The sequence below is a fragment of the Bombus terrestris genome, chromosome 9 (assembly GCF_910591885.1).
Source record: "Bombus terrestris chromosome 9, iyBomTerr1.2, whole genome shotgun sequence".
NCBI lineage: Eukaryota > Metazoa > Arthropoda > Insecta > Hymenoptera > Apidae > Bombus > Bombus terrestris.
The window spans coordinates 18,127,299-18,152,127 of record NC_063277.1 but is presented as its reverse complement, the minus strand read 5'-3'; the positions used below and the strand labels follow the sequence as shown (position 1 = coordinate 18,152,127).

General features: G+C 39.8%; 1 protein-coding gene across 3 annotated transcripts in view; it reads left to right on the top strand.

Annotated features, from left to right (window-relative positions):
* Window positions 1-24,829, top strand: part of LOC100643535 (matrix metalloproteinase-2) — a 98,648-nt gene that overhangs the window by 10,091 nt on the left and 63,728 nt on the right. For all 3 annotated transcript variants that reach the window (XM_048408524.1, XM_048408522.1, XM_048408523.1), the window contains 2 exons: window positions 19,601-19,702; window positions 22,750-22,919. In XM_048408524.1, the coding sequence (XP_048264481.1) occupies window positions 19,601-19,702; window positions 22,750-22,919 (272 nt within the window). The remainder of the gene's footprint in view (window positions 1-19,600; window positions 19,703-22,749; window positions 22,920-24,829) is intronic.

Here is a 24,829-nt window from a genome sequence, read left to right as displayed (position 1 = left end):
GCGTTTTTGGTTGGACGTACCGACTCGTATATGTGTATTTTTCATTTTCGTGGTTTTAACGTTTGTACATACGCGCGTTTCGTTTGTTCTCGCGAAAAAAAAGCAGATTTTCAGTTGCGAATTTAAAGTTTTCAGATAGCGTGTGCCATTGCCTATGGTGAAATCGAATTTCTATGGAAATCAGTTTGCAAGCTTCCAATGCGAAACTTCGTCGCTACTCGTTCGTCACTGCTAAAACCGAACAAGCCGAATCCCGACTTTTTCCGCTACTAGAAATTTTCATTCACTTTGAAAAATTGTTCTGCCGTTTTATGGAAATTCCGAGAAACCCTCTTCTTCACTATCGCTTCCTCCGCGTTTCTCTGCCGCCTATTAGATTTTAACTTTTTTTTTTTTTTGGCAAATTTCTACTTGGCCGCGTTACGACTCAACATCTATTCATATGCAGATTAATATGTTACTAACGATCCGTGTATCGAGTATCTTATCGGGGTACTCTAGTACTCGTTTCCATTTTCGAACATATCGTATTATGTACGTACATACGAATAGTTGTTACGAATAGTTTATTACGAAATTACAGTCAACTGGAATTTAATTTCTTCTATCATTGATCTATGTGGCAAACAGATTTCAATTCTTTTTCAAAACTCGAACTGCGCGATAAAATATTTCCCAATTGGAGGGTAAAAGCTGTTACATTTTCTAGCTTCTACATGTACGTATAAGCTTTTAAATGTTTCGAAATCTTTTTCTTTATTCTTTTTTGTCCTAAGGTCGGGTTTCCTCGGTAGGTCTGCCGCGGCTGTGTCTGAAGCAGCCTTAAAGCCGAATCACACGGGCAACATCCATCGTCTGCGCCAATCACGTAACGGCGCCGCTGCGATATACGCGCTCGACGCTTGTGTTGATAATACACATATGCCACATGCCATAGATCGTCGCGGAGTATCGCGCGCAGATGTTCGGCCAATAATTACATACATCGTTTCTTGTAGGATAAAATGAGTAAATTAATTCGTTGCTATTGGTAACGTAGAAAATCGAGCGTTATTCGAATATATTTTTCATTGGCATCGTTCCAGTAGTTTTATCCGCGAATCTCGCTATTATTCGTTGTTTAAAACTTGCTATCTGTTATTAATTATTCGCATATTTATTCGCGAGTCCTCATTGTATCGGTATTCCTAAAGCGACGAAGACGAATTAATTTTGCGAATAAATAACGTTATTCGTCATTCGTGAATAACAATTACTTTGTCTATCTTCGCTTGTTACTCGTCATACGAATGAAACGTTCACTTTCATAAAATAGGATATTCGATGATTAATAGGTACAAATTATTTGGAACAGACAATTCCAAACAATTGTTGAAATCGACAAAGAGCAACAAGATTTTTGGGAGGATCGAAGGACATAAATAAAATTATTAAATTTTGGTCTCACGTCAAATATTAACAATTCTATACACGAATTTCTTCGTCGTTGTAATGTTCGGTGTTTAATATTAATCTTGTATCTATTGTTTTTCTTTTTTCGAACGGACGTCTGTGGATAAACCGACTGTCACGAATCGAGGGTGCGACTACGCCCTTTGTTCTATCTCACTCTCGATGTCGTCTCCCTTTCTTTCCTCTTTCTCTTTCTCTTTTTTATCACAAACTTCTTTCCCTCTTTGCATTTTAGCCGTTTCTGTTTCCGTCGCTATACCGAACGCACTCTTTCTGTTCGTTTCTTCTAACGTTCGCTCTCTGCCGCTCCTATTCCTCTTTTCTAGCCCGTATATGCAGCAACGTATTCAATGGCTATACGTTATTTCGTTGACCCATTCTTTCCTCGTGGTTCGCATCGCGTTCAGCGTAACAAATATTTACACGGCGCAGCGGATGAAAACGGGCCGTGAAGTTGTCACAGCGTGGGAGCGGTCTTTTCAGGCTCGAGCATAAATTCGTTTAAGTCACCCTTCACAGGAATACCTTACGGGGCCGGAGAATAGCAAAACAATGAATAGCAGCTGTAATCTTTCGCTACAACTCTCTTTTCTTTTCTCGACGGTTAAATACTCGTGGTAAAATAACGTTGCTACGTCGAAAATAAACCTGCTAGGAATATGGGCTGCCACGGTTTCATTTTCAGCTATGATACGTTAACGATATTTGTAAAAACTTTTACAGCCGATATCGCTCGTCTAGAAATACGTATAGGCTAGACGAAATTAACGTTTGCGGAAAGTTTGCGTATTCAGGCTGAATACGATAAAACGCGGAGAAGCCGCGATTGTAATCCGGAGCGGTTACTTCCTTATTGCATTTGTCGTTTGTAGAGGAGAACGGAATATAAGGTTGAAGCGATTTAAGTATAAACGAAGGAAACCGGATGTTTTCTGATTCATCGTTGACCATCCCATGCTCGCAATTATTTGCGGATGTGTGTACTTATGGCGGTTTCGTTTCTTTCTTCTTGTAGAATTTCATCGTATCTTGTACGTAGCGCAGCCACGATGAGTAAGGAATTTATTAGTTACGAAATAACAGTATCCTTAACGAATGCTCGAGAAAATGATGCTTTCCCTGCTGTAAGGATCGATAACTGCGTATGCATGTATATCGGTATACGCTGGTAGCACGAACGAGGGAAAAGAAGTCGAAAATTCAAGAATTTTATTTTTGCTCCGAAACCTACAGAGGCAGTTAGCGAAATAAATTACGCAACGTACACTTAGCACCGATACATTTAACGCTGCTTCTTCTAACGCCGTTCGAGGCTTCCGGGAAAGAATTCCTTTCCTTTCTTCGTTTTCCTTCTGAACACGGCTCTTTCCCGGAAGTCTGGAATAGCGCTAGAAGAAGCAATGTCAAGTGAATCAGTGCTACGTGTAACGATGTTGCGAGTAGCGACGATCCAAGCCGTAAAAGCTTCTAGATTCTAACTCGGAACAAATCTCGTTTTTACAATTGCGAAAAACACGCATCTGCCCTTTTGGCAGAATTAGCGTTGGATTTTATCGAGATGGTATTTAAGATAATTGCACGTGTCTATTTATTTTCAACATACCAGCATATCGTAGGCAGTTGTAACGTTGAACAACTTTCCGCTAATATGCAGAGGGCTAGCCGATCCATCGTCGATGGTTGTTTGCACGTTCCGAAAAACGGTATCAAAAAGCTCGAAATGATTCTCAAGTGGCAGAAAAGTCCATGTTCGTGAAAAGAGATTGCTCCGGGAACAAGGCATTCCATTGTGCGAGACCACGAGACTTTACGTTTTTAGGTAACGCTCGTAAAAGTTGTATCGCGCGGCTAATAAACGCACTTGACGTTCGCACGACCTCTTAGATACGTCGAAAAGAACGGTCGCTTAAAAAACAATCGAGGCCTTTGTACTTCGTTATAGCTTGTGTCTAAAGGAAAAAGCCGAATAGCGGCTAGTAACCGTAACGCAACAAACATATTAACGGGAAGAAAACTCACGAAGTTTTACACGACAGACAGATCATTCGGATCGACGATTGTATCTTAACTGAAATCATCAAATTCCATGGCGATTGGTCATTGCTGAAAATGTGTAATAACTAATTTGCGTGATTAATCGACATCGGGAGATTTTTTCTTAGGGCAAGCTGCATAGAGGCGAATTTTCATTATACCCTTCGGGAATTTCTATTTTGTAACGATCTACAGGTTAGCTAGGATAGGATATATCTGGCAATTTCAAATCGAATCGATCTCTTTGCTTCGAGCGTTGAATCTATCGCGATATTTTTCTCCTACATTCTTTAACGAGTGAAACAGTTTTAGGATGATTCGAGTTTGACCAAGGAATCGCTTACGAGCTACGTTAATTAAATAGAATCTGATCGTAGAAACCGTGACGTGTCGTCGAGTTCTTTCCTCTAAAGAACTTTTTTAACGAGGACGCATTTCCTAAAGAGGAAATACCTTTCTCTTCGAATAAATCCGATTAAAGATGACTCATTCGTTTACTCGTTTGACGAAATTTTCGTACGAGGAAAACAATTTTTTATTGACTCCAAATTGTTCGTGGAACGTATTTGTTCATTCGTTTTACATCAACGAGTTCGCAGAGTTTAATTATTCGGTACCGAGAAATTCAGTAAGTTGTAGAGATTTATCAAAGCACCAGCAAGTAGATCGATATTACGTTGAAAATTGTATTATTTTTGCCTAACTCTCTGTATTGCCTACAGAACTTCCCACGAATAATTTGACGAATAACTTATGCAAATTATGTAATATTTTCGTTTGTTTGAAAGAGTAGATCGCTTCTAAAGATATTCTTTGAAAAGACGAGGACAAGTACTGTAATTTATATCCCAGCAGGTATAGCATGTATCTGGTATTTTTCATTTGATCGAGCGAATTAACATTAATTGAAAATTAGTCGGAGCAGCGATTAAGCGAACGAATTCATACGTCAATTTGATCGCGAGAACGATGACAAGACACTTGACTTTCAGAGGCCGGTGACTCGATATACTCTAACGATTAGTCACCCAGTTCGACTTAACGGTAAATTAAAAGGTCCAGGTCTTATTGACAACGGTAATCGTCTGTGCAAGAATGCGTTTAACCCAGGAAGTCGCGACGCTTGATTCTATTGTCCGACGACTGGGAACAACGAGCCTACGATTACGTATTATAGGCGCCTACGTTGTTACATATTGGGATTATCTAGCTTCCTGGGTACGTTACAATGTCCGAAACGCGATTCCGTAACTTATCCTTGATAAACGATTTGACAAATTATCGAATTTATGAAAATCACGACTCTGAGTTTTCCATGCGTACGGTTAAGTAAAATTCCTAGAGACTCTACTTTTATGGTGTGCGCAACGACTACCCGTATCGAAGCGTATAGCAAAAATAAAAGTAGCACGTACATAGTTAACAAAAATAAGAAAAGCGTGCTCGCCCTCGAGTTAGGCCGACGGTGGAGATATCGCATTGGTAAAATAGAAGTCCGGTGACCCGGTGCACGCCGTTGCTGGAATAAATTTCAGCTAAATATAGGTCGTTGTAAAATTAGATTCCTCCGTCGGAGTTGACGACTAGCGCGGTCTACACAACTCCTGGACGTATCGGGACGAACAACTCGCTCAATCGGCTTTCTGCCGAAGCTTCCATGAGTCACGTGTGGCTCGTTTAACCCCTGTCATTCTTCCAACTTTTTATACGCTTTATCATTCGCCATTATTTTCCCTGTTACTTCTGCGATTTTAGAAGTTTTCAATACGCTCTGCAATCGTTTTAACTAAGAGGAATAAAAAGTACACGAAGATACGCATCGTCGCGTCGCGTCGGCTCCCTAGAACAGCGACACGTCATCCGCAAAAATGAACTCTAACGATGCTTTCCAAAGGATAAAATGAAAACGCCCATGGAAATGATAGCGATAATTCTTTTGTATTTCATACACGCACGAGTGTAGAATGTACATATGTGTTTTACGTGCACATTGTTAATTTGTTTCGTCGACGGTATAAATGTTATACATTGTGTATAATTGTAAAGAATAAGAGGAGATAACGAAATTACGTACGTAGCTATACCAGAGAATCTCTGTTAAATGTTAATTTTCCTCTTGTTCGAAGGCGATCCTTTTCTTCGACGATCTATCAGACCATTCGAGTACTAGATGTTCCAGCGATGTGATACAGATCTTGGAAAGCTGTATACGTTGGAAGATCGTGGGGTTTACCTTAAGCCATAAATGTCGCGTTGCCTGGATACGTGGCTGGTGATTATGTTCTCGAAACCACGCGGAGAGCTAGCTACCTTGTCGCGAACGATTAATCTGTTCGCGATGGCTACTTCCAGAGAAAAGTTTACATCGATTCCACTAGTCCGTTGAGATACAACGACTCGCGTCCGAGGATAGTAAGTAGGTACCCGAACATGCTGGTCGCGTAAACAGCAAACGCGTACCACCTCGTACGAGTTATCCCTCGAATAGATCCGTCGCTCGCGATTGTTCGCAGTTTGCAGAATCGCAGCTCGCCAACTGCGGTCGCCACCATTAGAGATGTGCGCTGTTTGCGTAAAGTTGGCTGAAACCGAATTTAGGCCAAGTCGGTCAAAGCGATAGAACTATCTAGAGATTCTAGATTCAATTTTTTTTATAGACTTTCGTTGAACATCGCAAACCGAAGAAGAGTATGTCACATCCAGGTCCTACGCGTTGTCACGGTTTTCTACGAAATTACGCGTTTCAATTATTTGGAAGTCACCGATACTTGTCCACCCATCGAGAAACAAATAGTCGACATTGAAATTGATATCAAAAGTTCGCGTTCGCTGGAATAGAATGTCGACGCGTTTGTACTCGATGGGTTGTATGTAGAGTGACACCCAAAAATATCCAGACAGTACAGTATGACTTTATGACTCGATATATCGGTTGTTTATAAAGCAGTCGTCCCAATTATTTGTTTAATAATAAGTCGTATTAATATTAATGAGAACATATAATTTATTTGAAAAATTCATATAGAATATGTAATAAAAATTATCAAAAGAAATAACGGCGTATTTTTGGCTCGCAAAGATATTCGGATACCGTTTATTTTTATTATTTATTAACATAATTTAATGTTATAAAATGACTGCGTGAGGAAATTTTTATAGTTCGTTTTAGAACACGTTTTAGAACCTGTTTGACGTATCATTTAAAATGTTTTAAAGATTTTCTACTGATATACACGCCCATTCAATTTGGAGTTTCCTGAATTTTCCCGTGTAATTCATCTCGTGAATTCTCGATTCCGGATTAAAGTCCGACGATTGTGACGGAGATGAAGAATTTTGCAGCATTATATATAATAAACACCGTAGCATAATGCGTGCCTTATGCTCGAGGTCGTTGTCCCGACGAAACTTACGACTGCTATTAATCCTCATTTCCTAAATAAATGTTTAACTAAATTGCTTTTAAATACGTTTAAGTAAAGATTTCTATCCGTAATGTTGTCAACGAGCATCAAATTTCCAACTTCATACGAGGAAATTCAGCCTCAGACCATTACGTTGACTCCCCCTTGTTTCATCGTACATCTTGTATTCTTGAAATGGATTCTTTATTCTGTTTTCGCTACACCAGGGTCCTTTCGTCGGAATTGTAGAGATTGAATTTGAAAATATTACGTCTTTCCACCGTGACTCATCCTTAGAAATAAGCTTCTTTGCAAATTCGTTTCTTCCTGTTCGTCTTATCGATAAACGACTGTTTTCTAGCTACTCTTCCGTTCTAACCAGTTTGCCTGATCGTTTTCCGAACTGTTTCGACCGAGACGTTTTACCAGCTTTTTTCTAATAACCAACTATTTTTAAAACACTTATTTGCAGATTTTCTTTCATTTTTCGGGTAATTCTGTTTTTCTCTCTCGTACTTGAAAGACTTGGCTCTTCAGCTTGCGCGATAGATTCTTGCTAGAATTCAGCGCAATTTTCGGAATGAAATCGTCGAATGATATCCGCAACAGTACTTGGGATTACGCGAAGCGCGGCACCAATTTCACGATAGGTTTCTCCCTTTCCCCGGTGGAAGATTACAAGTTGTCGCGTATCGACCGTCGTATTTTTCCTTTGCGACTCATTTTGGACGAAGTCACATTTGCTACTGAGGAGTAGCGGGAAGCCATGGACGTCTAACGCATCTCTAAATGCTATTCATAAACGCACGCCTTCTCTGCCTTCTTGGAACATAGGATTACGAGAAAGAGATAGAGAACAGAAAAATGTAAGACGCGTTCGAATGTTTTTATCAGCTGGATATACGACACCATTTTCTTCGGCAATTTTTCAATTCAAATTACGCGATGTATGTGAATTTTTAACAATTAAGTTACACGCTTTTACTAATATTGATAAATGACGCGTTATCAAAAAAATAACCTGGACGATTGCTTTATAAACAACCGAAATATCGAACCATAAAATTAGTCATACCATGGTGTACGAATATTTTTAGGGGTCGCTGTATGTAGCCTACGTGCGTGACTCATTCGAGGAATTACTTTTCGTGGCAGACAGATTGATTTTCGACCGTCTGAACGCAACGTCTGATTCTATACACGCAACTTTGCATGTCGTCCTTCGATTGCTTTTCATTTCCGTTTCGTTTTTACAGAAACATTCTTTTATCGGATTATCGGAAATCTGAAAAATAGTGGCGACATTCACAGCGTACACCCTGTATACCATAAACTCCGACTAACACGAGGTATCGTCGAAACAATCGCTTTACAAATTACTTTATTTAAAATAATGACCAGGCCCGCTACTTCTGTTCTACTCGCCATGTTATACGTATCGCGTACTGTTTAAGCGCGAGAAGATGGTCGTCGAATATTTCTTACGTTATTGGAATAAACGAAAAACAGGGAAACGGAAAGAGGAAAAGGGGAGAAAATAAACATGCGTGGTGAGCGAACTAGGAAAATTAGACTGGTTTACGAGTGGAGCGCGTGTATGCGTATCGAATGGCAGGGTGTGGTCGTGGTCGTGGCCGTAGTCGGCGCATCCTCGCCGTTTCTAAGGATTTACTCCCGGAACAAGTTTCGTCCTTCCAGTTCCCCGAGTTCCCATATCTTTTCTCCAATCTCTTGCGTTTCGCTTAATTTCTTTCCCCTTGGACTTGACGATACAACCATCGAATTCTTATAGACCTTCCTGAAATTTCGGCGCTCGGTCGTTCACCGATTAATTTATTTCGCGTAATATCTTGCAAATACAAGTAAGCAAACCGAGAGGAATAGTGGTTTAACTCGATAGATGCGATTTCGTGCGCGAAGGTTCGCGGGTTCGAATTCCGATCGATTTTCGGTCGTCACCTCTGCGACTCGATTTATTTGTAGCGTATCTGGTGCTTCGGAATACACCCAAAACTATAGAGGTCCGTCATCGTAGCTCGCGTTCAGTCAGAAAAGCTCATTCTACTAAATCCAGTCGCTGATAAGCCCGGAAATTGACGGGGCTCGAAATAATTATGATTCAAAATAATTAATGTCGAAGTAATTACTTCAAGAAAAACTCTACACCTTTTCTGTTGTATGCCCGTGACCTGGAGACCGCTGTTACGAAGAGAACAGAATTTAGCGAAAGAAAAGAATTCGAAATAAGGAGAGGTGCATATTATTGCGCCCTTGAATATGAAAGAAAGAGCTATAAATAGATTTCTATTGCTGTTTCTTGTTGCCTTCAGCTGGAGTCACAAGATTAACTTTTTGGTAATCTCCTTTCCTATAAATACATGAACGTGTTCCCTGTCGCTTCTTCTATTGTATCGTAACGCTATAAGAGCGAGGATCTGGATCAGCATACATTATATACTTATACCTATACCTTTATTTCGATATATTTTTCTATTACAAATTCATCCACTCGTCCTTCTATCGGTCAACCTCGACAATTAAAAACGAACGAACGAAAATACAATAGACGTCGTCGAATGGGCTACCGCGATTCGTATTTTTAAGCATCTCATCCACCACTGCGTCGAATGTCAAATTTAAACAAATAAACGATCGTGTCCGGAAATAAACGCTGGAAAATGGTCCATTGTCGTGACCGTCTGCCACAAAGCTTTCATCGCTATGTGAAATCACAAATTCTTTCGAACAAATGTCAAAACCGATCGTTCTTCCTTCCTTTTTCGGCTTGTCCCGATTAAAAAACCCGTCGTATCTTTCTTTTTTCTTCTCTTCGTTATTATTTATCGTTTCTCGCTGCAAAGTTGCACGAACGAAAAAACAAACGGACGGATGGATAGACGAACGAATAGTCAGTATTTTAACCAGTGGATACTAATCGATAATCATTTTCCGTCGAGCCGAGGCGGAAATTTCTCATTTCATTCCGGAAACGTTCCAGCCGGATATTACCGAACGCGGTGCAAGTGGCCGAAATGAATGTTCGCCGATAAATCTTGCATCGTGGTTTCGTTACGATGCAACTGTACAACTAGACTGCACGAGAATTCGGTTCGCGATACGATCGTTCGTCCACGATCAATTTCCAACATTCGAAAATATCGACGCGACCTTTTGTTTCGGACGAATTTATTCGTGATTGCGTTTCATTAGATACAATTTAATTTCGGCTATTCCCTTCCATCGTTTCTAACTCCCTTTCTAGCTATCGTACAGGCCTGTGTACTTTTGTCTCGCGCAGTTTCTTTCTACGTACTTTGTTCGATTCCCATTTGCAGATCTTTCTATTGTTACCTTCGTATGGATATACGGATACTTTGTTCTCGCCATAATCGCGGAAGAACAAAGAGATCGCTCAGAAACCATCCGCGCAGCGATGAATCAAACAGTGACTAGATTATTTTTTGGTAGCCTTGAACGACTACGATTGATAATTCTTGCTCTAATAGTCAAAGTGATTTACACAGTACGTACAAAGTCGCTTATACGTAAAACTGACCGGTGAAACAGAAGAAACGTAGAGTATTACGGTATAGCAAATATGCCAATGTTGAAACGAGGATGCAAACTTTTCTTTCCCTTTTTCTTTTTAAAAATAACGCGATATTTTGACAGCTAGCTTTAGTGAAACATAGACATATCGTGAATAATGTCAATGTAAGAACCGATGCAACGTTAGGATCATTTACCTTTTTGTTCCTCGTAACGAGTACCGCGCGATTCGATGAGAAGAAACTTTGACTTTGATATTCAAGATCGGGCTCGTTTTTGCGATATCTTTTTTTAATAGAAGAAAGCGTCGTCCGATTCAAAAGCGTCGAATCACGCGCGAAATCATCGGAAACCATGACATAGTTCTTGAACGCCCTTTTCATATCGTCGTCTACGAAATCAAGCTGCGGTACGATAGCGGTTTTGCGAAGAGTAGCAACTACGTGTATGGTTGATGTGTGCCGACCGAGCTGGTGCACACCGGTCTACGGATCGCTAATTAGTCGCCTGTTTTAGTCACGTTTCTCGTTGCAATACGAGACGTGTAGTTCGGTGGTTGGCTGATAGCTTTCAGGAAGTTAGACTTTTAGCTATCGAATGAAATCGTCACGAAATGCTTTCAATAGTGGATTAATAACAGATAAAATAGAATTATACATACGTAAGCACGCGTACACCTCGGGACGAATTGATAGAACCAAAATCTATATCGTCTATCTCGAAAGTAGCGCGATATATCTACAAAAATGATGTTCGTGTCTGCGTCAGAGCTATCTCTTCTCTGGTAACTAACAAGGGAACTTCGGTAACCCGAAAATTCTGATTTCTTTGAAGCTGTTCAGGCTTGTAGGTGATCTCGAAAGAAGTATCATGCAATTCTTTTCTTGCTTATTTTCGATTCTTCAGGGTAGGAACACCGGTTGAATGGAGATAGGTGTTACTCTATTTCCCTCTGCAACTTTAAAACTGTAGTTGATTGGGGTTAGGATAACAAATGGGTAGAATAAAAATTGTATGGTCTGTTTACGCTCGATAAGACGATGCTATTAAAGCAATAAAAATTTGCTGTTTAAATAAAAAATCCGCTATGGTTATTGCGAAAAATGTCGAATTTCCTGTTAGGTTGAAAATTACGATAGCATGGATGCAGATGAATATGTTGAATATTTGAAACTCGTCGGATAAAGTGATGTTTAAATAATTTTAACCGATACGTGCATCTTGCACGCCCATCGTTGCACTTTGAACGATGCGTTGTATATTTTTATCGTACGACATAAAATAACAATGATATCTGACAATCAAGCGTAAAGTATCCGGTGCACAGACCTTGCAAATTTCTTGCTTTGATATAGCGTTTAACGTGTACTCACAAATACAATAATATTTCGGGATTTCGTATCATATACAGTGGTTTGTAGCACTTTGTTCACATTATCCGACTGGTTTAACATATTCATCCGCAGTTACTCTACGTATATTTCGACGTGACAGAAGATCGACATTTTTTCGCAATAACGGCGGTGGACTATTTGTTTAAACAACAAATTTTTATTATTTTAATATCATCGTCTTGCAAAGCCATTCGATTTTTATTCTAACTATTTTTTTTATATCTGCCATAGTTTTAAAGATCTGCGGAGAAAATAGAGCAACACTTATCTTCATTCAAGGAGTGTTTTCATTCTGAAGAACCAAAAAGGGGCAAAGATAATTGTCTGATAATTCTCCGGAGATCCCTACGAACGCGAACAGTTTCAAAGAAATCAGGATTTTCGTGTTACCGAAGTACTCTTCTGAGTAAGAAACGAAAGAAATTTGGCCGCTGCGCTTCTCAGCAAGTTGTAAAATATAAGTTCCTTAAGAACGTGTAACAATTAGAAAAACTACATTCGTTTTGTAATTACCAGTTGTAAGCTGAAATCGAACATCGTCGAAAGTTAGCAAACACATACAACGTGTTTGTGGCTTGAACGCGCGCTGTTAGATCATGAATGGACACTGGTTTCTATTTATGATGATATTTATAATAACTAGGTTACTGCCTTCCGCTATTATCACTTCAGATACAAAACGTTTAACTACGGTATTTTATATACAACTCTACGTACTTAAGCCGTGGTTCTATTATTTTCGTTCGTTTTTCACTGATCTTTTGCTCTTTTCGATTACCGACAACATCAGAAATAACATCTGGTTGAATACGAATAAAAGATTATTCTTTTACACGTAGGATAATTAACGGAAGAACAGCAATCGATATCGCCAAATTATTTATCGAATCGATTCGAGGAATTTACATTGCAGTCATGGTTGTCGATATCCGCCGTCGATTCCATTGGGCAGCTTCCGGTTACGCAAGACGTTTAGGGTTCTGTCGAACGGTCAGCGGAAGAGGAAACGTGTTCGGAATAACATCGGATGTGAGAGAATAACACGACTGTAAGGAAAGGAGAATTCAGTTTGGCTGTGTTCACGCACGTTGTTCCTTTTCTTGGCTACTCTCTTAACTCGTTTTCGGCAGAGTCTCGGATGCGAGATCCGAATACGTAAAACCGATTTGGCAAATCGGACAGCTTCCTTTTTTCCCTTTCTTTTGTTTCTTTCCCTGACCAAGAATTCTCCCGATACACAGATTGTAGGAAAATTGAAAAGCCAATACAGGCGATACTTAAGGTGCGCGTTCACTTTTGAGTAAAATTATCGCGAGTTGCTCTCGAGAGTATTTCTCGCAAGTGGAGCAATGGTACGTTTACAGCGACTGCTCGAGTCGCTATTAGGCCGGGGCTACACGAACGTTGGACCTACTCGACAATGTGTTGCATGGCCTGCGTTGTAGAAATACGCTCATATACGCTCATATACGAAAGTGTGGCACATTTAGCGTTGTGTGGGTGCATCTCTACAACGCCATACAGCGTCGTCGGTCTAACGTTCGCGTAGCCTATTTAGATCGCCTAGTCATCCTCAACGCAGTGTCCACTTGCGAGAAATTCTCTCGGAAGCAACTCGCGATACTTTTACTTTCGAGTAAAATACCGCACCTTTATACGCAAGCATTTACATAGTTCGTTTTTGACGAGGTATTTGAATGACCACTGTGCGGTCTCAGGTCTGACGATTAATTGCCATTTAACCGTGGTACATATGTACATCCAGGTGGGTTTAGCCAAGTTTATCCGAAGGCTAGCAATGGCCGCTAACGGGAATGGAAGACCAGTTAGCCAGTACCTTAAAGCAAATGGCTAGGGGTGAAGAGCTAGCAAGGCAAAGAGACACAATGTACTCGCGCGAAAGCTTTAGAGAACTGTAGACCGAACACAATGGACGGCTGCAGTGTCTTCCAGTTAGCTGTCGCCTGCTCTTCAATTAAACCGAGTTTCGTCCAGTTTAATTACCTCTGCGAAAGTCGGATACTCGCCTTTGCAACGTAAATGCGATCTCGTGGCTAGAAGATCTTTCATTTTTATTAGTTTCTCGTGTATGCTTGTTTATCACCGTAAATATTAACATCTATATCTGGAATTTCATAATTAACTAGCCCGAATAAAGGGCTAACGGCTCTATTTTCAGTTGATTTTTGGCCAATCTTCTCTGCAACCCGACTTATTCACAGTCGCATTGCGCTTGTTTCAGCGTGATTTTGCTAATAGACCCCTCGTGTTCACGAACTTATAGTTTCTCACTCTACACGTATGTATCGAGACTTTAGAGTAACATCTTATCGTTAATGCCAATAAGAAAAACCCCTGTCGCTTTAGAGTATAAGAATCTTGTAGGCGAGTATCACAACGCTTGTCTCGGTAACAATATCTTGTTCGTAGCCTCAGAGTACTAGAGCCTGTAACAAAAGCGAAGATATGCATACGCATTGTTGCGACAGAAACAGTAGTCGCTAATAATCCTGGCAATTAACGAGACTTTACATGATAATGAAGAACAGAGGAGGAAAATTCTCAATATCCGTTGTCCCAAAATTTTTAATTGCAAATGCCACGCTCTTTCTTCTGTAGAATTTTTCAACCGTACAGTCCCGGTTTGCGCGGCTATTCTTCGATTTTATCAACGAGTCTTCCTCTTTCTCAGGCAACGTACACTTCTTCTTTTGCTGTTTCAACCAAAGCTTATTCTAAACTACCGCATTTGACCCTGACTAAGATACTTTGATCTTTTTCTGTACCACTTCTCTATAGATAAAGTCACCAGGTTGCCTGTGCTTACGTCTTTGTATTTGTAGTCGTATCTCGCACTCTGTATCTTCTCCCAGCGTCGTTGTCTTTCCATCTCTTCTTCTTTTATTGCCAAAGAAATTGTTACTCCTGGTGTTGTTCTCTGTCGTTGGCTCGGTTGTTCCACTCTTTCCTAGCTGTGTCCGCATTTTCTTAGGTGTATCGATCTTCCTTTATAACTCGTCTCTGTTTCCTCTTCCTGTCCTTCTTCCCTTCAAACATTTACTATTCGCACTTCTCTTCCTCTTTCCAACTTTTCCTCATAATTCTCATTGCCTGCTTTGCGAACTTTATTTTTAGCTTTCTCCTTTCTGCTTCCTCGCATACTGTGCAAGCTTAAAGACAACGTAAGAAATAAACAGTTCGAAACAAGCAGCAGAAAAGAGCAGAGTAGCTTGTGAGAAGCTGAAAAGGTCGGTAGAATTATCGAAAAAAACTTCGTTCTTCTCTTCGTGTCTTATCTTCCGACAAAGGAGAGCGATGGAACGGTCAGCAAGGACGCGTAAGCGAACCGGAAACCCGGTCAACGAGGTCAAGTGTCCAGTCGATCGAAGTGACCGTCGTTAAGAGACTTTAATTCGACAAACAGCCTCCTGATACATCGACGAAGAACGCGTTCGATCGTAGTTCCACCTAAAATATCTTCTCCTAGCGTTTCTTTCTCCTTGCTACCATATAATTGTTTGCGGTATCGCAGGTACGAGTCTAGAGTCTTGTTTCTTTTTAAGTTTCTATCGGCGGATGCCATTTCACCCTCGTTATTCTCTCATTTTTTCCGAAACCTCGCTCGCTCGCTTAGTCGAATCGCTTGAATATCTAGCGGCGAAAGACCATCGGTTGGACCAGGAGCATTTTCAGTTTTACGGACAACCAGTTCTTTTGGTATTTTGGAACTTGTATGAGAGAGGCTCATCCGTGGATGAACAGGTGTATAGGTGTTGATAGTCGAAAGAGTAAAGTCGTGGCTTTTTCTTGGACGACGCGTTGGTTGGCTGCAGAGGTAAGAGGTAAAAGCAAAAGAGCTACAAGGAAGAAACTCGGTCACGGCTGTCGAAGATGATAGCGTTGCGTGGTTCCGTGTAATTGGTATCGCGACAGAATAGATGAATACCGTGGCGTGTTTACAAAAGAGATTGTCGTTGTTGACGTTAACAGGATTTGCAAGCGATAAACGTCTACACGACTCGAACAAGATGACCGTGCTGGTTTTTTCAACCCTCCCTTTTGATCCGCTCTCCCTCTCTCTCTCTCCTTCCCTCTTTGTCTTTTTCCGAACTGCTTTACTTCGTGATACGGCTCGCCGCGACAAAGGACATTAAGGACTTTTGTCGAAAGCTCTGGCGACCAAAAGAAGACAAACGCGAATAGATCTATTGCTTTTAAGCGCCGCTGTTCTTTGTCTTCTCGAGTAATTCCACGGTGCGCTTGGTTCGACGATCGAATTTGTTGAAGACGAACTATAAATTACGACTTTCGATATAAAAATCTAGCTCGAAATTAATTAGAAAGAAAAGGTCAGATGACTGGACAGTGGCTGTTTCAGCGAACAGTCCAAGTCTGTTTAAAGCGAAAGATTCTCGAAGAAGAAACGAGCTCTTTCATCTACCGTTGGCATTCGCGATACCATGCCACCTACGTGCTTTAACAACGTGACACAACGTGTCAGCTAGCCGCGAGACGTTCGATTTTCCATCGGGAAAGATAGTGATTACGACGAAGAAAGGATCGGCTTCCAATGTCACTGCATTCAAAACCGTTTCTTCTTTAGATCTGCTCCGCCGAGATTTCCTCTTCTTTGTCCAGTTTCTTTGACAACCCGACTGAGCGGGAAACCTTTGTTACGAGTGCACCGAGAGCAAGCTGCTTCGTCGCTGTTTTAATAATCTCAATTTTTGTGCGTCGATGCGGTCAGAGCTACTAAGTTAAGACCAAGACTTTGTTCGTGTCTTCTTTTCTTCGCAAAGAAGACCATCTCGCCGGATAAAATCGGTCGAAGTTAAATTTAATTCCAGGCAACGTTGATCGAGATGCTACCGACAGTTTTCCGATGCTACCGTCAAAGTTATCCAAACGTGGTGGTAATTAATTTAATTAATTTAAGATGATATTAACGACGTTAATTTGAAATAAAATAAAATCAAAGTCGAGTAGGCCTATTCTTAATTCGTAGAAACTATCGCGATTATCAACTATGGAATCAACGAGTGTTTTCTAATTGTTGCCGTTTCCAAATGTTGATTTAAATAGAACGTATCGGATACGTTTTATAGGTTCCTTGACATAAATCGAGCAAAGAAATAACTAGCTAGGAACGCTAGCATCGACCCAAAAATATCTCTACCGGATGACATTCCACGATATATTATCCTCCTTAAATGGTACTGCAACTACTGACGTAGCCGCGTTCAACCGGTTCCCAGAGTAAAATGAAAGGTTCAGGGAACAATGCCGGAGATATCGTTTTATTTAGTCGATGCTCGTGTACTTACAGACTAAGGAGTTCAGTTACGTGTATATCATGTTGAAAACGTACAAATTTTTTTAAAATTATTTGTTTCTCCTCTTGTGCGTGTAATTCAATTACGGAATTATGGATAAAAGGATTTGCAATAATATTTATCCTTTATCGTCGTTACAGCTGCGAATGGTAGAATTACTATGACGCCTTAAAATTTAACGGCGATGGAAGATTCTTCCACGCGACCACATTACCGACGTTATTTAAAGCTATAGCTCATCTGGACTGCGAGAAATCCCGTATCATCTGCTACTTTAATACCGATAGACGTAGACACGTTGTAAATTGTAAAGGCACGACACGTCACACGATACAGTACGACGCGGCGCCGCACTCTGTTGGCTCGCGTCGCATCACCCGTCTTACCTAACCTCGAACTTATCAAGGTGACCGGGATGCCCAGAGTCTCAGGAGTCTAGTCGTATCACCGACTGCATCTGGGAATTACTTATGACCGATGCAACGGACATCGACGATTAGATTCCAATTAAATATCAAATATCCAGATATTATATATATATTGGGTTGGCAACTAAGTGACTGAGGATTTTGTCAGTACCACCTAATGTTAACTATTATTTATTATTCGTAATAACGACAAAACCCGCAATCACTTAGTTGCCAACCCAATAATTAGACCGAGAAACAGCGACTCTTTCATTTAACAAAGTGCTTGGCGATTAAAGCGCATATTGTGCGTTGTTCTTCAAAAATATAATCGATTTTTTATTCTCTCCATAATTCGCCTCTTTCTTTCTTTCTTTCCTTTTTTTTTATCGAAGTTAAATACTGAAATATGTTTATCCGGATAAAACAGGGCAGTTCTCTTTAGGTATGTTTATTAGATCGTCTTTCAATGAAAAATGTAACGCAATTTTGCTAAAGTCACGCTTGCCTTTTCTTCCTCCCGCGAGTCGTATCTTTCTCCTCGTGCTTGTACGTTGCCAGAAAAATGTCTTTTTCGTCCTGACGAAGAGGGGGACGTATAAGGAAGTTGGCGGCACACGTTTCAATTCTATTTCATTCCGTGAGAATCGATAAAACGCGAAGAAAGAATACAACGTTTGGATACAAAAAAGATTCGCAATTTTAATCCGATTAAAATCTTGAATATTTTAATATAATTTTTATACAGATTTATCTTCTTCGGTCAGGTTTCAATTTGTTATGAATTTCTATATGTTACGGTAACCGAAAGAATTGTTTTCTTCGACGATATTTTCCCATCGAAATCATCTGGATTATTTTAGACATTTCTCGTAATCGGTCTTAGCTGAAACTCCCTGTACATTTGTAAAATATGGAGAATTCGAGATCCTATTTATCAACAGCAAATAGCTTACGCATAAATTGACAAGAAAGAATCAAACTGCGACTTCCTTAGACAAGTTGCCGTAGGATTCAGGGATTAGTGACCTAAGTTCCAAAGTAGTCCAAACTGTGAACCGCGCACGTACGTCTCTTCTGCGGCGAGAGCCGTACAATTTAAAGCACTATGCAAAGACACCTACCGGCGCCCTTTAGCTTTCCCACAGATTTTCCAAACTTCCTAAACTCAAATTACGAACGTAATTTCTATCGTTAAATGACTGTTTATATTAATCGGTCATTAGCGAAACATTTGGTCATAAACAATCTGATCTCTCCAGACCAGTGACTGAAAGTGAAAAATATTTTGAGGATCGCTGTTCTATAATCTGTAAGAACTGTATTTCTTAAAATTTTTTATCGATATCGCAAATCTCGTTTCCTATTGGAAGAATTGAAGGTTTTTTGAGTCGAATACCATACAACGCGAAAAAGTTTTGCAGCTATTTTTCTGCGGACCTTCGATCCGGAGACGTAGAATATCGCTACGATGTTCGCGTGACAAATCATTTTCGAACACCCTGTATATACATACATTCGCCATCGTTGTACTATGCAGCTACTGTTTCTGGTTATATTCCATCTCGTAATTCCGTCTCCTGCTAAGATTCTTACGCGTAGGATTAAGAATCTCTGCTCGAATGTTGAATCTTTGTATTAAGACGCTAGATGAAATTTAATAGCGACTATTACACGGCGAATTATCACGAAACGCGAGACAAAGAAAATAAGATAAAATTTATACGAAAGATAAAATCGAGTTATAAAAATCCTACAAGGAAAATTAATTAGGTTTGATCTTGTATCGTAACATTTTATAAAAGATACGATTGTATCTAGGGAAAAAAGCGATTTATTTTCTTTCGGCTACGTGTACGATCTCGTTGACGAGTTCCAGCGATTTGTATAATAAGATTGCGCGCAGATTGAGAACCGCTGCTCGCGCCAGCGTAGTTCTCACTACTTCACTGGTATTGTATTCCGATTATTTCTTCATTTATATTCGACGCTCGCGTTGACATCCCTTTTGCTCTTTTCTGTTCCAGCAAAATTATCTCATGAAATTTGGATACCTACCCCAGACGAATCTAGAGACCGGAAACCTTAGGACAGACGATCAGCTCACGGACGCCATTAAAAATTTACAGGTGAGTGAAATATTTTGAGGGTGTTTCGAACCTCGGAATGTTGTTATTCGTACGTCTATCGAATACGAAATATGTTTCTCCGACTATGGCAAGCGAAATATAATCATATTACGTTAAAAAACAAACATTGTAGGGCTTTTATTTCTTTCCATCCTTTGCTATCAGCTTTCTTTCCTCTTGTTATTATCCCTTTTTAACATTGGGGAGACTCGTGCATTATCGACCAAAATTAGTTCACACTTATTTATTCGAATAAACAAATGAATGTAACGATTCTGTGTAACGTATTTCGAAACCGTAGCGTTTCTTCCATTGTTTTCGCTGTTTCCACGCGTTGAGCGTATACCTTGATATTCCGAGCGTTGAAAGCTATTTTCTAGAGTTGACATTTTATTTCTCAGGTAAGTAAACGAACTTTTTCTATTGCATATACTACGTTTAATCCGTCAAGTGTAAGTGTATAGTTCCGGTCTTACAATTTTCTTCGTATATCGTGTACGCGATAACTTAAAACGTTTCCACGTGTTTATCGTCCAGTACGCGACCGTTCGACTATCAACCAGTGCAGACCAAATCTTTTTTATCCGAGGGCTCGATCCGTTGGCAATTGAGATTAAACGAGATCTTCGTCTAATCCTTCCTTTATCTTCCCCCTTAGAAAAAAGAAAGGCGAGAAACAAGAAAGAAAAGAGAATATGAATGCTGCTTTGAAGGTATTCCTCGAAAATAAAGTGACTCAGGGACGACGAATGCACAGATCAAGAAAATATTAATTATTTTACTTGTGATACATATAAAGATAAAAACGTGGATATGTGAAGTGGATAAAAATGTATATTCCAACATCTAAATGTCCTTCCTTAGCGTTATTAACAATTTAGGCCGTAAAATCTACTAATTAAATAATTGGTCGGTACTGTACGACTCTCCCTTATACGTATACTTGCTGTAGGTTGTAATAATTATTGTTAAATTCAATTTTAATTGGTAATTGCCGTCAAAGGTTAGATCTAAAGCAACCTACTATGCTATACTGCTATTGCTATACCTACTATAACGCGTACGTACTTAGTAGGTTAGTAAAATAAACATATTCGCTGACACTAAGACCTGGTCCTCTAATTAGAAGTAATCGGGAAGACGCGAATGCTTTGAAATTTTTATTTCGCTAGAAAAGTTGAAGCCGCGTTGAATATAAGATTAGATCGTTGAAAGATCGATCCGCCGGAACAACGTATCTTTAGCGGATGCGGGAAAAAGAAGTTAAAAAGAAACGGGGGAAAACGAACGTAAATGCACAATTGAGGAAAACGACGCGTTGTTCGCTTGGCGAGGATTTACATAAAAATCGAGCTCGTTCAAAGTAAACGCGCGCAAACGTTCGATGAAAACGGTATTCTCTGCCATGCAGATAGCGAGCTACAGTTTTCGATAATGTCCACTGCCTCTTTTGTTTGGACGTAATAGAACTGTAGAAAAAGACGCTCGTTAACGAGATACGGCGGAACGGTAGATTTGATCGTTCAAATTATAAATTCCGAAAATTGCAAATTTCGACAAAATCAGCCAACCGGAAGCGGTAGACGAAAACGTAGCTCGAACGCTCGATTACGTTTCTTTGGAAGAACAAAAGTCGATGAAACATCCAGATCTTTAATCTGCCAACGATGCTTGATATTAATTCGATAGATGATGGATCAGAATTGTTTAGAAAACACGCGAGTTCTATTATAGAACGTAAAATCGAGTTGAATAATCTTCTAGAGAAATTATTTACGCGATTATGAAGATTAGGATTATGAAATTAAAAGAATTTTTGCGCCATAGAAAGGAACGCGGCGTAGATGGTTGTGTTTCGAACGTCGAAGCGTCGTTTCACGAAGCGAAGAACTGCAAGCCAGAAGAAACAGTCGAGTTATCTCATCCTGTTGAACTACGGAAAAAGAACTTTTTCACGGACTTGATACATCCTGGTAGCTTTTCGTCGCTCTTAGCATCGTGCGCGCTATTATATTCGATGTAAATCACGATATCGTACAAATTTTTCTAGAGAATAAACCCTTGCTCTGCATTCATTTTTCTACACAGTTTATGTATACGTAGAAACGCTAAACTTTCTTCCCATTTCTACCAACTTCTATACAAATATTTCGTTGATACATTTTTCGCTTCATAATCGATGGAATTAAAATTTGTATTTTAGAAACTTCCCTTGGTTGTAATTATTTGAAATAAATTGTTGATAAAGAATTTTACTTTTGCACTGCTGCTTTGAAATACCGAAGAATTCAGAATAGAAAATATGTAACGAGTTTCAACGATTTATAACTTCGGTGAGTAATATCATTGCTAAACGATAACGCATATTCTAATAGTAAACGAATAATTAGGATCTTGCGAATAATTCAAATTAGATGCGCATGCAAACGATACCTGTGTAGAACCTTAACTTGTAATTTACTCTATCTTAAACGTTATCGATTAAACGTAAGATATAAAACATCTAGGAAATAGTTGGAACGTTTTGGAAATTATTTTAAACGCACACGTAGAACGCACTTCCCTTGAAGTTTGTGACGATACGATACGAAGCGAAATGAAACGAGACAAAAATCTAACGCGAAAGAAACCGTGCACGTATTCTTATTTTATCGAGTTGGTGGGAAGCGATTGTAACGGCGATTTCGTAGATACGCGAGTGAAACGATTTACGCTATAGCGTTAACGTTCTTTCTCTATCGCTCTGTAGAAGAATAGCCGCATGATCGGTGATATTCTTATCGAAATTATTTCTATTTTGGCAGGCTCAAGAATCGACGTTACTTTTCGACTCGTATGAATATCACGCGATACGTACGTCGTTGATCTACCTTTCTTAAACGTTATTTACGTTAGTTGTATTATTGTACTATTATTTAAATACTAGAATTTACCTGTTTGATATTTGTTATATACCGTGGTGAATCCTTTGTACAATTATAGATCTTGGCATGTTACACATAGAAAGTAAAAATAATGTTGTTATTGTATATTACTTTTCCCATCAGAGATTCAGTGGCATTCCCGTAACCGGTGATATCGACGAAGCTACGATGAAATTAATGAAACTTCCGCGGTGCGGACTTCCGGATAAAGTGGATCCTAGGTATACTAGGGTCAGGCATAAACGATATACGATCCATGGACAACAGTGGCTGCATCGGAATCTCACTTGGAGGTAAGCGATGACCGATATTTCGTTTAACGTATTAGCTGTTTACAAGTTGTTGCGTAAATTACGTAAGAACGTAAAGACAAATTTCGCTACATACTCGTTCATTTCGTCCACTTTACACATACGCGTATACAGGGAGGTCGTTAGAGGTTGCTTATCCATATCGCAAATACTCACTTCGATATTTTCATCGTCGGGATAACGAACACACCGATACTGGTATTACCATCGCCTTATCATTCCAATTATTATACCGATCAGGTATCTCTCTCTCGTCACTGGAGGAGAAAAAAAAAATATGTAATTTGTAGTTTTCGAACGTAGAGTTCACGTAACTGGATCTTTAAGCGTCAGTCGCCGCAAGTGAAAAGTAGATTTGTCAGCAAAAACCATTCTAAGATAACGATTCTGTGCACACGTGGCAATTATTCGTTGAAAAGCAGGACGTTTGGCTCGCTAATTGCCGTCCGTGTTACGCGATCCTCGAGATTCTCTGCGAATAAAATTTTCTGCGAACGCATCGCTAACTGCACGGAAATGCCATTGACATTGTTGGTCTCCGGCCAACGGCGAATTTGTTCCCCTCTGTGTGTTTCACAAAGAGCAGAGAATAGGGAATAATACAGTTGCAACCATGAGAACGACCAGCCGTAAAAATCACATTGATTCGTAACACCAGCCACGCAATTGCCAGGTCTGCTTTTCTCCAACCTTTCTATCTCTAGTCGCTGCTTTTACCTTCTACTTCGATGTAAATCAACGTAGGCTTGGGTGAGTATTGGTCGTGCACTCGAACCAAACACAGACGCGTAGTCGAACAAAAGGATTTTAAGGACTCTCTTCGGTTAGGTTGAACGTGGTTTCGAAAAACCACGTAAACGATCGGAGAAATATTTAGTAGCAGTAGTTGAGAGCGAATTTTTGTTCTAAAGTTTGTTTTCCAGATCTATTTCCTTCGATCGCATCGATTCGCCGATTAAAAATCGAATTTCCGGAGAGGAACGTACGATTGCTCGTTTACGACGATTAAAAGACATTAATGCAAAGGCTAGAGTTATCGACTCGCGTTAAACGACGTTTTATAAAATGCAAAAAAAATATTGCCAGGCGTGTTAACCGAGGGACAAACGATTTCAAATCGAATTATTTTCCATCGTGACAATTGAACGCATCGCATGAAAGCGCGCAACTATACGAACGAGTCGTGTTATCCGATCGAATGACAAAAGAGAGAGAGAGAGAGAGAGAGAGAGAGTAAAAAAATTAATTGAAGGGGGACAAGTCTGCCACTGTTAATTTAATTATCCTGGACTCGTTACCATTCTGTTGTCTGAACAAAGGAAGAAGTCAGGGCTAGGTACATACATTTACGAGAACGCAAAGGTTGAATCGTAAAAAGGAGAAAAATCGATAAAAGGCAAAGAAGAAGAAAAAAAAGAACGTCAAGGTTGCGGAAATTGCTCGTCTCTATTTGCAACTTTATCAAAATTTGCAGGATATTTATTTTTACGCCAAAGCGAAAAGCTTATTTGCCTGTTCTAAATTTAAGAAAATGTTTGAACGTTATAAGCTACGATCGGATTGTAATTATAACAGGTAACACCCAGATAATTTACCATTGAATACGTGGCGGTGGTATTAGGTGGATTACTCGTAGTTGGTAATAGTCGGTAGCGATTTCTACGATACCGATTATGCGTGTGTCGTTAGGTGGCGCCCTCTGAAGATATATTCCTGCGCAATACTAAACGGGTCAGGCGAGCAACTGCAACGAATAGAAGAAATGGCCGCGGCGCGCCGTGATATAAATTTCTCGTGACAAGTGCGATAAAATTGGTTAGAGAGCGTTTTATAGAATATAAACGATAGTTGTTTGGAAAGCGTTGCGTCGCATCGTATGAGCGGTAAATAAA